General features: G+C 36.9%; 1 protein-coding gene across 1 annotated transcript in view; it reads right to left on the reverse strand.

Annotated features, from left to right (window-relative positions):
• Positions 1-16145, reverse strand: part of mdc1 (mediator of DNA damage checkpoint 1) — a 138613-nt gene that overhangs the window by 90574 nt on the left and 31894 nt on the right. Inside the window, exons 4-5 of the mRNA XM_028808334.2 lie at positions 13443-13518; positions 2371-4061 (exon numbers count right to left, since the gene is read on the reverse strand). Coding sequence (XP_028664167.1) covers positions 2371-4061; positions 13443-13518 — 1767 coding nt within the window. The remainder of the gene's footprint in view (positions 1-2370; positions 4062-13442; positions 13519-16145) is intronic.

A 16145-nucleotide genomic window follows, 5' to 3' on the forward strand; every position in this document is an offset into this window, starting at 1 on the left:
AAATAGAGAAAGCAGTGGAAAATGGAACATTAGCAGCCCATTATAAAAGTCAGGGCAGTAGTACTGGGATCTGACTGGCAACCTAAACATGGTTAGGTGACTTAATTAAGACTAATGAGAGCTTAGATAAAGAGTGGGAATATCAGTGTAAGAAAAATGATAGGGCTGAAAGGAAGGATAAAGAGCAAGGGCATTTCGTTTCATTATTCTGCAATGCACAACATTCCCTATGCAATACTATAGTCCATCTGGCATTTCAAGAATATGCTACACCAAAGGTTGATTCGCAACTGATAGGAAAGGTAAGCAGGGGTAGGATAAAATTTGATATAAAAAAAAATAAATGAAATGGAAGGCAGCGGAGGTGGTGAGCTTGCATGACCATTTTTAACTGCAGGGCATGAGCTGGATAATGGAGTCTAGGAAGTGAGTGGGGATAACGTAGAATTAAGAAAATAGCAAAAATTAAACAAATGCAAAGTGCTTTTCCATGAAAGGTCTGAAAATGCTAGTGCAAGAGTGAACCAGTTGGAAAGAAAGTGCATTGGTTTACCAGTTGGTTTGAATGAAACAGGAAAAGGGGTCCTATTTCTTGTTTAATAATGTCTGTTGTGGGAGTAGGAAAGTTTAGAAAATGTTTGGAATGGGTATTATTGTCAAGAGAAACAGAAACTTGTAAAAGTTACTATAATTAAGAGGAAGAGCAGTGAGAGGAGTCTGAACAAAGTGATATACAGTGTGTGTACTGGATTTGGTATTTGAATTTTGAAGAGGTTTTAGCCCACATTTTCAGGCCATAGTTTAAATATAGAAAAAAGGAGACATAGGCACTGAAAAAAATGGAAGATTGCATGAGTATAGGAAAGTGAAAATAAAGTTATTTATTTTTTCCTTTTCCTGAGCTTTTAAAGCAATGTTACTTTTGCATTTTTTACAGACTTTAGATTACAGTGTGGTAAAGTGAAGTCTGTGGCTGACTGGCATCTTTTTAAATATATAATCGCCAAACTTAAGGGGCATGGTAGCGTGGCAAGAGCAGTTCCTGGGCATGATGTGGGAGCGGATGGCCCTACACTAAGTGCACAGGTGTAGCAAGTGAGCCCTGAAGAGGAGTGTGTAGCTGACACTCAGAGGGGTGGTTGGAATGGGTCACTCCGGCTGAGCTGCAATGAGGAGCGGGAGTGACTGGGAGTTTAGACAGCTCGGCGTGGAAGACTGGAAAGGCAGCAGGGGTTGATGAGGCTTGGGGATACACGAGAGCCGTTGGGGACCCAAGACAAGGTCCGGATAGGGAGCCTTTCCGTAGCCATGGGATGGCAGGGACCTGGACCTGAGGAAGGTCAGCTGTGTCTGCTGTTAAGGTAACTCCTCTGCTGCAAGGCCCATATGGGATAAGAAGAGGAGCTGCCAGTGAGAAAGAAAGCACCGGGCTTTTTAGTAAAGACAGTTTCCTGCCAGCAGATTTTAACCTCGTTTGTAATGTATTTATTTATTATGATTTTAACCTCCAACTGTCCAACCTGTTTATAGGTTATTATTATTTATTTATGAATTATGAAGCACTGCACTTTCTTTTTGAACACTTGTTTTGGATTGTTTTTAATAAAAGCACTGAACACTTTTGCACCTTCCCTTTGCTTCATGTGGTATCCTCATTTGTACAGCTCATCCCGGTCATGACTATTAATAGTCTCGGGTTCAAGAAGCTCCCAAATGAGAAGAAGGAGCATGTAGCTGGACCTGCACCATCACATGCAGGTAATAAATAGTGAGCGCAACAAACAGAAGACCGAATTACAACTAGAACATCACAGCAGCGTGCCACAAGTGTCAAGCTGTTACAATGAATGCCCAAGAGCAAAGTTTGAGTGTTGACACCAGTCCAATGATGAAAATAAGACTTACAGAACTGCTTTGTCACCTATCACTTTGTAGACATGTCCACAAAGTGGAACAAAGACAATGACAGAAGACAAAGAAACAAGGAAAAATACTAAAGACAGAGAAGAAACAAAGACAAAGGATTAAAACAAAGACATGAAGAAGAACTGAAATGACAACTTTTCAGTTTAAAAGTGAGTAACAAGTCCACAATATGACAAGAGGTTTTAACCCAATCCATTTAACATAAAGTTTTACCATCTTACCTAACCAACATTTTTTTTCGGTAAATTCAGGTTAAAGTGTAAGGATCTCTGAGAAAAAATTAAGATCTTTAACATTGGTTTCATTATGCCTTTTACATTTATATCAATATTCACCTTTCAATATTAATGGGAAACACTCTTCTTAGCAAAGAACATGCAGATAAATAACTAAAATAATATACAGTTTGAGTAAGTAAAATATATACATGGACTTTGCTCTTACCATCATTATTATTATTCCCATGCAGTTCTTGAGGATTCACGTAAGACTTACTACATTGTGGTAGCACATTTTCTACTTCAACATCTGTATCACTGTCATCATTTGTATTAGGGCTATAAGGCACTCCAACCAAACTGGTTCTCCTAGAATCACCCTCTTCTTGTGTTGGCAATGTATCATCTCCTTCCAAAACTGGTTCTTCTTCACTGTCAGTATCACTGTCAATATGGAACATGTTCAACACACCTGGGGCTGATGCATTTACAGGGGACTGCAACTGAGATAAACTGTTATCCACAGCCTCACTTACACACAGATCTGAAGATTTTGCTAATAATTTATTATTGCTCTTTTCAACTTTATTGTCCTGGCAAAAGTGGGTCAGGCCTTGAGTTACAGAAACACTTGTAGGTGCTATCTGATCTAAACAAGAAGAACTTTGACAATCAGTACTTTTTATTACAGTCTGCCTTTCATCTCCAACATCAGTGACACTGTGAACATTAAAATTAATATTTTGTATTGAAGAAGGTAAGGATGTGGGAACTTGTCGTTCATGGCCAAGTTCCATGGAGGACAAAGCTTCAGTACACAAAGCTTGTTGAGTGGTATTCTCCACTTCATCTTCACAGTCAGTATCACTATCTAACTGAAATGTTTGCAGTTCTGTGGAGACAGAACTACTTACTGGCACGTCTTGTTTGTTAGTTTGAGGTACCATTTCTGATGACTTAACATTGCAAGGTCTTTGCACAAGAAATGCTGATTGGTCTTCAATATCTATGCTGTTCTCAAAGTGGGATGCAACTTGACTTCTTTGGTCTACAGCTGATGTAGTTATAGAAGGTTGTTGATCATTAAAAACATCATCTTGGAGTGTTGCTTTTATTTTAGCATCATAAATTCCCCTTGCGGAATCATCACCTTCACATTCTTCTTCTGTATCATTCTCAAGAGTGAAGGTACTTAGTGGTACAAGGTCAGCAGTAGGTTTGCTCTCAGAATTTGTGTTTTTAGTTGCAGCATCTGCCCCAACCTTAGCTTCAGCTCTAGAATTAGAAAGACAAGGGGAAGATAGCTCTAAATGTTGCTTTGAAAGCAGCTGCTTTTCATCTTCCCAGGCTTCAATTTGATTTATAAGATTTGGCTTTTCATTTCCCTCTTCATTCTCAGCCACAGAAGAACTCCTCTTGTAATCTACTGCAGAAGGCTTAAACTGAGATTTTTTTTCAACCCCTAAACTAACACATACACTTCTACTGCAATTATCTTCTATTGGATTCATATCAAAGGGGACCACACTTGAACTATGACCCATTGCCTTTACATTTTTAGCTTCTTTGACTTCTGCGACACTGATGTTTGAATTTTGCTCACTAAGGACTTTGTCATCTACATCTGTGTCACTGGTTTCACTTTCTTCAACTTCAACTACTTCATCTAGGCTTTCTTTGGAGTTGTGCTGCTCTAATGATTTTTTAATGCTTTTGTTTATCGTGGATTTGCCTTTTAAGCAAAGTGCTGAATTCTCAATTTCTGATTCTTCACTTGCAAATGATGCTATACTTGGAACAGATTTTTTTGATTGACTGACAAGAGGTTCTTCTTCTAAATCAGTATTACTATCGTAATGGAATTGTTTTCTTTGCAAATCTGGTCCAGAGCCTGGTGTAATAGAGCTTTCATCTTCACTGTAAAATAAAGACAATTAAAAACAGTTATGTATAAGCACCTGCCACAAATTTAAAAGACAAAATAAAATCATTGTCATTTCTGTATTGTTTAAAAACCATTAGAAAGTTTTTCATTGTGTTATACAATAAAATTACCTAATATTTATCAAAAATAAAATCTACTACATATAACTTAACCATAAAAAAGTGCAGAAAAGTTTTACAGATAGTTTGAATAAAATACAACTCAAAACAGAATGATTCCATAATCTCTATGCTAATTCTGGAGAAAAACAATGAAGCCAATGAGCTGTCAAGCCCTCCAAGAGCAATAAAAGTGTGTTATGATTTCAATATTATACAAACAACAAAAACACATTTCTTTGTTACATTACCACTAGGATTGTAAATGGAGAGGGGAAAAATAGGTAAGGTTAAATAAAAAAAAATTTAAAAACTCTTCCTGAAAGTTAGAACTGAAATTATCAAAACATTGAGAATGTAAAATTATAAAAAATATATGGATACAGACGCTGAAAGTTGCTTACTCAAGTCAAGGAAGATGCATCATAACATCAACACTTCTCTTTTTTCAAATCTAAGAACTGTGCAAGAAGGAGACTTGAAAGTGAGCAATTGTGAAGTATGAAGGTTTTATCATGCTATAAGGATCATTCTGGTCAGTAGTGACTAAAACACTGCCAGAAATTGCAAGGAAAAAAGAGAAAGTGAATATTCACCTTGTAACAGGACAATTTTGGACAAAGAACTGCACAGCACTGCACTACACTGGAATGGTTCATGGAAAATAAGAAAAATGTGCCTAAGTGCCTGAGTCAGTGTTATTATCTTAACTTTAATGAGAAAGAGGGAGAGAACTAATGCAATACTGATCAGAACTAATTGGTCAAAGCTCTCTAAAGAAAAAGAGAAAAACTGGAAAGTTAATAGCCCTTACTAGGATTAAAGCATTACGTATATCAAAAGGTGTTTTCTATAAATCTTATTGGGTCTGTATAATTACAAATGCAGAATATATGGATTTCTATTTTTACAAGTAAGCCCGCGATTCGCTAGCGAATCGGAAATCTAAGACTGGCAATCATTTTCTGTTCCGTCCGATATTTGGATGGATGACATATCATGGAGGGTGGGTGCGTCTGGGGAAATGTCATTTAATTAAATAAGCATATCTGTACTAAAGCGGTTTCGTTTTGTGGAGACGTGATTCCGTTGCCTTTGCTGACACCGACTGCTGGCAGAGTGGAGCACAGCAAGTTTAGTTTTCAGGTTGTGGTGTTCGTGTGCCAGCCACCGAGTCTGGGAAGCTGCTGGGTTAGAGTCTGTGATCGTTATGTGATCTATATTACTGGCACAGTGGATTAGAGCAAGTGTAGCTCACAGGTTGTGTTGTTTGGGCACCACCTACTGACACTGGGAAGCTGCTGCGTTTTGGGAAGCCGCTGCATTTGACTCTGGGGAGGGCGCCACAGCGCATTACGTTGTGTTATTTGGGCACCACCTACTGACTCTGGGAAGCCGCCGCGTTTTGGGAAGTCTCTGCGTTTGACTCTGGACTCTGGGGCAGGCGCCACAAGGATATGACCGTTATGTGATCTATATTAATGGCACAGTGGATTAGAGCAAGTCTAGTTTACAGGTGGTGTTGTTTGGGAGCTTACAGGTTGTGTTGTTTGGGCGCCACCTACTGAGTCTGGGAATTCGCAGCGTTTTGTGAAGCCGCTGCGTTTGACTGTACAGGTTGTGTTGTTTGGGCGCCACCTACTGACTCTGGGAAGCCGCAGTGTTTTGGGAAGCCGCTGCGTTTGACTCTGGGGCGGGCGCCACGGCGCAGTATGTTGTGTTATTTGGGCGCCACCTACTGACTCTGGGAAGCCGCCGCGTTTTCGAAAGCCGCTGCGTTTCACTCTGGACCCTGGGGCGGGCGCCAAGGCCGCAGTGTGCATGCGCCTCGGTGCGTCCGCCGTACATATATTAACTGTGGTTTAGTAATATAGATAAACACACACACACACATTTCTAATTTAGCCTAAATGTTTCCTGTTTAATCATATTTTATAGCTTACAGTTTGTTTCACATAGTTGATATATGGCTGTTTACCTTAATGGCTGTTATGATTGCCGTTTGAATGTAATAAAAATTCTTGGAACCCTACTGTGGAACCATGTGCCACTGCATCACTGTCAAAGTTTCCCATCAATCCTATAGCATCATCAGATTAAAACACAATCTCTTTACTATCATAAAACTTCACAACAGAGTGTGGATAATATAATAATGTTTTATAGAATTCATAGGAAAGCCTGGGTGAGCATTTGACCTAGGTTATAAAGTCTTTCTAGTCATAAAATACTAACCTGCACCTCCTCCACTGCAGTCTGGCCATATAAAACAATACATTTGTGATGCTACTACATCACTATTTATAGGATAAAGAAGTAATGGTTTTAATAATTTTTATGTTACTCTGAATGCATTATTTTCTGATAGTTTGTTTTCCTAATTATTGTTTTATTTCAATAATACAAGGGTCATGCAAAAAGTTTCCACACTTTTTTATTTTGTTGGAAACAGTGAAGGCCTGAGGAGTAGTCGTTGGGCATGTCTAAGAGTGTCATGTGACTAGTTTTGTCTGGCAAGCCAATTGCCCTTGCAGTTTAGTATAAGAATTGTCACCCTGTGGTGAAGATGGCTGCAAAACTTATAAATTGCACCAAACAGGAACAGCATTCTGTCATACGCTTTTTGTGAGCAGAATGTGTGCCAGGAGCACAAATTCATTCCTGCATGTGTGCTCAGTATGGTGATAAAGTTCTCTCTCGCAGAGTTGTCTATGAGTGGATTGAAATGTTCAAAAATGCTTGTACTAATGTGACAGATGCAGCGCTCCGGACATCCAGTTACAGCCATGACCACAAGGAATGAAGAAATAACCCTGATGTGAAAGTAGCGGTATATCAGTGGCTACACGCTCAACCAAAAACATTTTTTACAGATGGCATTAAAAAGCTGGTAAGACGCTGGGAAAATTGAATTGCAAATCAGGGTAACTATGTAGAAAAGTAATGAAATTTAATTCTTAATAAAATAGACTTAAAAATAGTGCGGAAACTTTTTGGGCGTACCTCATATGTTATTAGCAAAGATAATCATTATAATTCATTAGGGACATTACACTGTAACATTTGTAATGTGCTTTAGCTGTATTACAATTAATTACCACTTCCAAGGTAATTCGTTTATCTTGACTAATCTATCTCTGCTTTTAACCCCTTCCGAATTGCCACTCCTGTGCTTGGTCATGATAATTGTTTAATAAAATCTTCCATAAAAGTGCACAACATAAATACTGTAATAACCAATCTTAATGCACATAAAAAATCTAGGCAATACGGCATAAACACCAATAATTTAATTAAAGTTACTACTTTAGATGAACAATGTATTAAAACTATAAAAACATATCATAGATTAAACAAAAAATACACGCAGAGCGGCGCTAATAAAAATAACTTAATTCCTGTTCCATATATCAATAATGCACATAGTATTCATCTCTGCTCCTCCGAAACATTGAATATGGCTCTATTAAATGTTAGAGCTTTAACTAACAAGACGTTTTTTATCAACGATCTTATTAGTGATAAAAAAATAGATTTTATTGCACTAAGTGAAACGTGGCTTAGCTCAGATGGCGCAGCTGTTTTAATCGAATCTGCGCCTCCGGATTACAGTTTTACTCGTGCTGATCGCCAAGGAAAGAGAGGTGGAGGGCTAGCAAACATTTACTCAAGCAGGTTAAAATGTAAAATTATCAGTTTTGGTAAATTCAAGTCTTTTGAGTATCTCGCCATTATTATTCAGGGAGATTCTCACGTTCTAGTATTATCCGTGTATAGACCTCCAAAATTCAACGCGTCTTTCTTTGAGGAATTCTCTGACTTGATGTCAATCTTAATGACGAACTATGACACACTCTTAATAGTCGGCGACTTTAATTTTCATATAGATAATCAATGTGACCAGAAAGTAAAAGAATTTATGAACCTCCTGGACTCTTTTGATTTGAGACAGCTCGTTAATCAGCCTACACATAAAGCAGGTCATACGTTAGACTTAGTAATTACTAAAGGACTAAAAGTTGATATAAAGCAGGTCATTGATACGGGTCTATCAGACCATTTTCTTCTACTCTTTAATATAGAAATAATGATAGAAAACACTCATGAGAAGCATATTGTTAAAAAACGCTTCTTTGACTCATCAGCAGCTTTAAAACTTTCAAACATTCTAACCAATCAGTCCGTTTATAGTGCCAACTATAATAGCGAGGTGAATGTAAATAGTAAGGTGGAAAGATTTAATACTAAAGTGAGGGCTGCTGTTGACTTAGTTGCACCTGAAAAGACAGTTAAAAAATCTTCTAGCATTGTTATACCATGGAAGACCCAAAGAGTGAATTTCCCATCGGGATTAATAAAGTATCTATCTATCTATCTAAGAGTGTCTGATTTAAAGAGAACATGCCGTAGAGCTGAGCGTAAATGGAGAAAAACTAAACTAACTATTGACTATGAAATATTAAAAGTTAAAATAACAGAATACAATAACACAGTCCGTCTTGAGAGGCGCTGCTATTTCTCTAAGATTATAAATAACAATGCTAGTAATCCCAGAGTCTTATTCTCAACAATTGATCATCTGTTAAACCCAGGTAACTCAAAGGAATGCCTCCTAAGTACTTCCAGTAAAACCTGTGAGGCTATCACTGTATTTTTCAATCAAAAAATTAATGATATTAGAAATAACATAGTATATCTCCCCAACACTAAGGATCCTCCTAAACCCCAGTACCCCATAATAAGCAAATTAAAGTCTTTCACTAGGATAGATTTACCTGATTTACATAAAATAATTTCTCAAATGAAACCCTCCACCTGTGCCCTTGACCCAATACCAACAAATTTTTTCAAAGAAGTATCGGGTGTGCTTAGTGATAATGTTCTTGACATAGTAAATTCGTCATTAGATACGGGGGTCTTCCCAGACTGTCTTAAGACTGCGGTAGTTAAACCCCTACTTAAGAAAAATAATCTCGATCCCTCTGCTCTTGAAAATTATAGACCCATCTCTAACCTGCCTTTCTTAAGTAAAATTCTAGAGAAGGCAGTCATTATACAGTTAAATGAGCACCTCAATAAACATGCTATTCTTGATAAATTTCAGTCAGGTTTTAGAACAAATCACAGCACAGAAACTGCACTCGTTAAAGTAGTAAATGACTTGAGGGTAAATGCAGACAGAGGCCATTTATCTGTTCTCATCCTCTTAGATCTGAGTGCCGCATTTGACACCATTGATCATAATATTCTTAAGAATCGCCTTAATCAATGGGTGGGCATCTCTGGCAGTGTCTTAAATTGGTTTGAATCCTACCTGGCAGGGAGAAAATTCTTTGTTAGTTGTGGTAATTATAACTCAAAGACACATGATATTCTATATGGTGTTCCACAAGGCTCTATCCTGGGTCCACTGCTCTTCTCAATCTACATGCTTCCATTAGGTCAGATTATCTCAGGGCACAACGTGAGCTACCACAGCTATGCTGATGACACACAGCTGTGTTTATCAATAGTACCTGATGACCCCAAATCTCTTGATTCGCTAACACAATGTCTAACTTGTATCTCAGAATGGATGAATAGTAACTTTCTCAAATTAAATAAAGAAAAAAAACGAAATCTTAGTGATTGGCAATAATGGATACAATGAGGCTATTAGAAATAAACTGGATGCATTAGGATTAAAAGTCAAATCGGAGGTAAAAAGCTTAGGGGTAACCGTTGATTGTAATCTGAATTTTAAATCGCATATTAATCAGATCACTAGGACAGCATTTTTTCACCTCAGAAACATAGCAAAAGTTAGACCTCTTATATCATCGAAAGATGCAGAGAAATTAGTTCATGCGTTTGTTTTCAGTCGGCTAGATTACTGTAACGCACTCCTCTCAGGACTACCCAAAAAAGACATCAATCGTTTGCAACTAGTGCAGAATGCAGCTGCTAGAATCCTTACCAGGAAAAGAAAATCCGAACACATTTCTCCAGTTTTGATGTCACTACACTGGTTACCTGTGTCATTCAGAATTGACTTTAAAATTCTGCTTATGGTTTATAAAGCTTTAAATAATCTCGCCCCGGCTTATATATCGGAATGTCTGACACCTTATATTCCAAATCGTAACCTCAGATCCTCAACTGAGTGTCTCCTTAGAATTCCAAGAGCAAAACTTAAAAGAAGTGGTGAAGCGGCCTTCTGCTGTTATGCACCTAAAATCTGGAATAGCCTGCCAGTAGGAATTCGCCAGGCTAATACAGTGGAGCACTTTAAAAAACTACTGAAAACACATTATTTTAACATGGCCTTCTCATAACTTCACTGTAATTTAATCCTGATACTCTGTATATCTAATTCATTATAATAACTATTCATTCAAAATCTGTACTAACCCCTACTCTCTCTTCTGTTTCCTTTTCCGGTGTCCTGTTGGTGGTGGCGTGCGCCACCACCATCTACCCAAAGCACCATGATGTTCCAACAATGATGGATGGATTAAAAGCCAGAAATCTGTATGACCATCAGCATCAAGTGACTCCGTGAAAAACCCGAACTACAAAGAGGACTATTTCATTTATGTTAGGTAGAATGCCCAAAGGGGACTGGGCGGTCTCGTGGCCTGGAACCCCTACAGATTTTATTTTTTTCTCCAGCCTTCTGGAGTTTTTTTTTTGTTTTTTCTGTCCACCCTGGCCATCGGACCTTACTCCTTTCTATGTTAATTAATGTTGTCTTATTTTAATTTCTTATTTTGTCTTTTATTTTTCTTCTCTCCATTATGTAAAGCACTTTGAGCTACTTTTTGTATGAAAATGTGCTATATAAATAAATGTTGTTGTTGTTGTTGTTAAGTTTTTGTGAAAGATGTTGTGCAAAATACTTAAAGTAATAAGCATGTCTCAGTAATTTATTACTAAGCTATTTACAACAACTCTCAACTTGTTAAGATATTTTGTCTATCATATGCTTAAAAACTTGCTTTCTGTGGTATATTAAAATGTCTTTGTGGAAGTGCTGCCAGCCTGCTTCAAATTGAGTGGCTATCTCTATTGCAGTGTTCTCAGTTTACCCTTGGTTGTGAGTGCACAAATTTAGAGTTATTAAATTTAGAGCTCCATATCCTCAGTATTAAAACATGGACATTCCTTTAAATTTTTTTTTTTTTTAATGGTGTAGTTGCACTTCCAGGTACAAAAAGCCCAGTATTATTTGCAGAGTATTTAAAAAAAAAAAAAAAGCAGATCAACATCAGGAATCTGTCAATAACTAAACACTTCTCTGACCATAACTGGACTAAGCAGCACCCTGATCTTCACTCACCTCTGATAATGACTGCCTGATGGCATTAAATTTGAAAAGGCCACCAAAGAAGCATAGTGTGTGCTCCTTTCAATTTATGAAAAAGAAGCCGGCAGTATGCTACCCATTTCCAATAACCACAGACTCCTAGTGCAGGAAGAACAAGTATACAGATAATCATTTTGTTTCAGTTGTTTGCCAGCCTTGTAATGTTCCAGGTGCACAGAGTTTAGTTGCACTGCTAGTAGACAAAGCAACAGTCTTATGTTCAAATCATGCAGTATGTATAGCCGGTATGTTCTTACCACGTTATTGTAGTATGTTCTTTTACATCGATGGCAATAGACAGTATGCCTGATGACTCAATTTTCAATTTAGCCAGTCTATACTAATAGAGTTTCTTTGTAGCGGGTTAGTGCAAGACTCTCAGTTTACTTAATGTTTTAATCTATATTGCCATATTTTGTCTGATGATGATGATGTCAGAGAGTATCACACTGATGTAATGCAAATCAATATAGGCCATGCACTGGCATCCCACTGTTTGATTGATTTACTTTGTGATACAAACTGAGTTTGAACTTGCATCCTGACTAGTTATTAACAAAAGAGGGACAGATAGTATTTGCAAGGGAAGTTAATGCTAATGATTGGGTGGTCTGCATGTCAATAAAGAAAATTCAGATAAGGTATCACCAAAATATTCATGTTATAAATATCACTGGTGATAAAAAGAATTCTGAAAAAGGTAAAATCCAACATTAATATTATGTATACAGACATGCTCATTTTATAAAAAAAAACAAAAAATTTTTGAATCACAATCTGATTATTTATGTGGTTACCTACCAGGTAACACTTGTCATTGGTTGGCCAGTCAACAAACATCCACCACGTCCTCTCTGTTGCGAGAAGCAGCAGATGTGTGATACAGTACCAGAGAGGTCGTGGCGGATGATGCCGACTGGCTGACCAACCATAATCATTATAATCATTACCTGGTAGGTAACCACCTAAATAATCAGATTGCAATTCAGAACTAAGAATTTAATACTGCACTCCGATATACAGATAAATTTATTAGTGTATGACATCATCTGCTTTCATATTAGTTCCTCAAAATTTCTACGAGATCAGTAGACAATGGAATCAAATGTGTAGCTACCTCATTGATGGTGTTACTTGCAGCTTTTTTCAGTAAGTAGAATCTTAAAACATACACACAAAGTAGTATGCAACCCCTGCATTATTAAGAAAAAACAAATAAACAAATAGATGTATAAATATATCTAATATTTTATGTAAAGGCTTTGCACAAGCACGCTAGCATTCTGTTGTATACCTGAATTATGTAGTGTATCAGTGATTGGGCTACCATTGGCTCACACGAAAATGGCTACATACTTTTGATTGGAAGTCGAGAGTTTCTAAGTTACTATATTACTTCTTTAATATTTTTTCAGAACTAATATAATGTCTGATTTCATTTTTGTACTTCAACAAAACTGATACAGGCTCAAGCCCCCATGACCCTGAAATGCTCTGAGTAGATTTGAAAATGGATTGATGGGCACAATGTATAAATATAAATATAAATAAAACTGAACAATACTATTTTTGCTGGTGTATTATGTGATGAGGCTTTTTCTTTCATTTTCAGATGTTAATGTAAAGTTGTGCTAACCTTGGTAAATACCAAGTGACTACAGTATACTTTCAAATCAAGAATATAATGAGTCTAAACTTGTATGATCTGCGGTGGGTTGGCACCCTGCCCGGGATTGGTTCCTGCCTTGTGCCCTGTGTTGGCTGGGATTGGCTCCAACAGACCCCCGTGACCCTGTGTTCGGATTCAGCGGGTTGGAAAATGGATGGATGGATGGATGGATGGATAAACTTGTATGATTATCAAATAAAAATGCAATTTCATTTAACAATAGATTTCTTCTGAATAGTACCTCTCAGGAATAACAGTTACTCCAGGAGACATGAAGGTTGAATTTTTGGGATCAGACACGCTTGGAGAAGATGAATCTAAAAATGAGACAGAAAGGTGAGATTGATATTATTTTACTGAAATTGTATCGCATAATAATCCTTACTAGTGTATGTGAAAATTAATATTCAGAGAATGAGCAATATTATTGTTGTTTACTTTATCCTATACATTCTGAAATGGCCTGTTCGGCTAACCTAGTAAGTGAAGCATATTATGAGTGAATTCCTATTAAATTCCTAAAGACTAGAAGTTCACAAACTTTTGTTCAATTATATTAAAAAAAAAAAAAAAAAAATGACTGGACATATCCTAATGAGAAAAAGGACAGTTTGCTTAACTTGTATCACAAGCGAATTAAAGAACGTTACTATTAAAACAAAATTGAGCAACATATACAGTATCTAATCAAAATTGGATTAAATTGGGGAAATCATTTTTAACAGACATAAAATTTCATAAGCAAGAAAATAAAATTGATCAGAGAAGCACAAAAGATCTTTTATTAATCATGATTTTCAGGAATGGAGAACTGTGTTTGGAACCAGGTAGTGATTAGGCAAACAGAAAATTTGATTGACTTTACTTGTTTAGACAATTTAAACTTTTTTGATTCAGCTCCAGAAACACTCATGAGCAAAAACTTGTGCCTAAACCAAACTGAGCCAGAAATGTACTCAAGAAAATCAGATGATAACATACAAAAACTGACTTGTTAAAAATGTGGCTATTACTTTGGAAAAGTTTAAGATTAAGTACTGAACTGAACACATGGTCTGTGCCATCATTGCTAAAAATGGTGTAAGACTATTATTTCTATTATTACTTATATTTTAAATTCAAATCTTTTTCTTTGTTTTTAATTCATGTGCTTTAATAAATAAGTTAAAACTCTTTAAATATTTATTTGGTCAAGATTTTTAAAATTTTCTGGTCTCAGAGGTCCAGTTGGGGGAACAAGGTCAACTTAGGGGTTTCATTGAAGGCTTAAGCAGAGTAGCAGAATGTTAAATGCTGTGAGACACTGGCTGGCATCAGGTAACCAAACCTATTAAAGTCTCAACTTCAGAAGCAAGGACCAGAGACCTGTAACAGGCAGGGTGAATCTTATGGACCCTAAGGTCACCATTGCCCTCATCTCTCTCACCCTTTAGCCTGTTAGAGACAGATAATATGTGACACCAGGCCCCACTGTAGTCTTTGCAAAGCAAAAATTCAGCAAATACCAATTCAGTAACAGGGTGAGTGGGTAACAGTAAAACTGGATTCTAAGACAAGACAATTTAGCCCTTTAGGACCTGGACTTTCACCAGTTCAAACCCAGAACAAACATTCAGCACTCAGCAGCATATTTTGCAAGGCTGAAAACAAGAAAGTGCTCAAAACTGGCACATTCAAAGTGGGAATGCAATTCATGATCAAAATAAAACAGAGTGGGAGAAAGAGACACAGACACAAAAAGATACAGAAAAATAATAAAACTGTTCATTTTATCAGGTGCCATAAAAAAAAAAAAAAAAATCAAAGTCCTATGTCAAGCAATCAATTATCATTTAAAAAAGTAAAAATGCAATGATACCATCAAACAATAAGTGTAAAAATAGGTGAAAACAAACAAGAAAGAAAACAAAACAATCCAATTATTTTCCCTTCTGACATTTTCCAAGGAGAAGAGATCTCTAAAAGAAAGAAACTACACATAAAAATAAAAATAAAGCAACGACTACAAGGTCACCATACCACCCGAAATCTACATCCATTTTATAGGGGTTATCTAAGGAATTAACTGCAGGGACTATACTGCCTTCTTTCCAACAGAAGGATCATAACATTACTAGATCTAGAAGATGAGATGATAAAAACACAGAAGAACGACCTCTAATGTTTGCCACGCTGATTTATTTGTCTGCAAGATTTTCACAGCCAATTCCAGCCTTTCTCCAGTACCTTCCAATTGAATTACACATATCAATGTTGCGTGCTTCCATCAAGAAGGATCTCCCTATATTACAGGGTTTAGACACACGCACGGTTCATGTGCAATATCAAGTAGTTTTTCATTTACATCCATCCAGTATTATTATTTTTTCTGTTATTTTAATTAAAGGGGCTAAAAACCCAGGAATATTTTGTTAAATTTCATTTCAGCAGGACTAGTACTGTATGAGGTTAACTCCAACACACCAGCCATGTAAATGGAACCTTCCAAAGGAAAAGGATGTGCGTATCTGAGTGTGCACATTATGTAATAACCATTGAGAGAGCATGCTGGTGATTGATACCTTGTGCATGTTTTGTTTTGGGCTGGAATAAACAAACATACTTGGACAAAACCTTTTGTGATCTCTGTCTTCAACTAAATCACAACACAGAGGGCAATATATTCCATAAATTAGCAATGATTGCAGGGAAGGAACAGCATTAGAATCAACTCAGAGAATGTATCATGAAATATGTGACCCACTACCGTTGTAAACAACAGGAACCCGCAACCCGCCATTGGCAGTGGTTGAGAAACACCGCTCTAAAGAATGAAAGAAATTTTTTATACAATTTTTAGCAAGCCATAAATTGGCACACACACAATTGAGGACCAACTGTTTTAGATGTTAATGCTATCAAACACCATATAACAATTCCTAAAAATTTCATGCATCTATCATTA

This window comes from Erpetoichthys calabaricus, chromosome 1 (assembly GCF_900747795.2).
Source record: "Erpetoichthys calabaricus chromosome 1, fErpCal1.3, whole genome shotgun sequence".
NCBI classification, from domain to species: domain Eukaryota; kingdom Metazoa; phylum Chordata; class Cladistia; order Polypteriformes; family Polypteridae; genus Erpetoichthys; species Erpetoichthys calabaricus.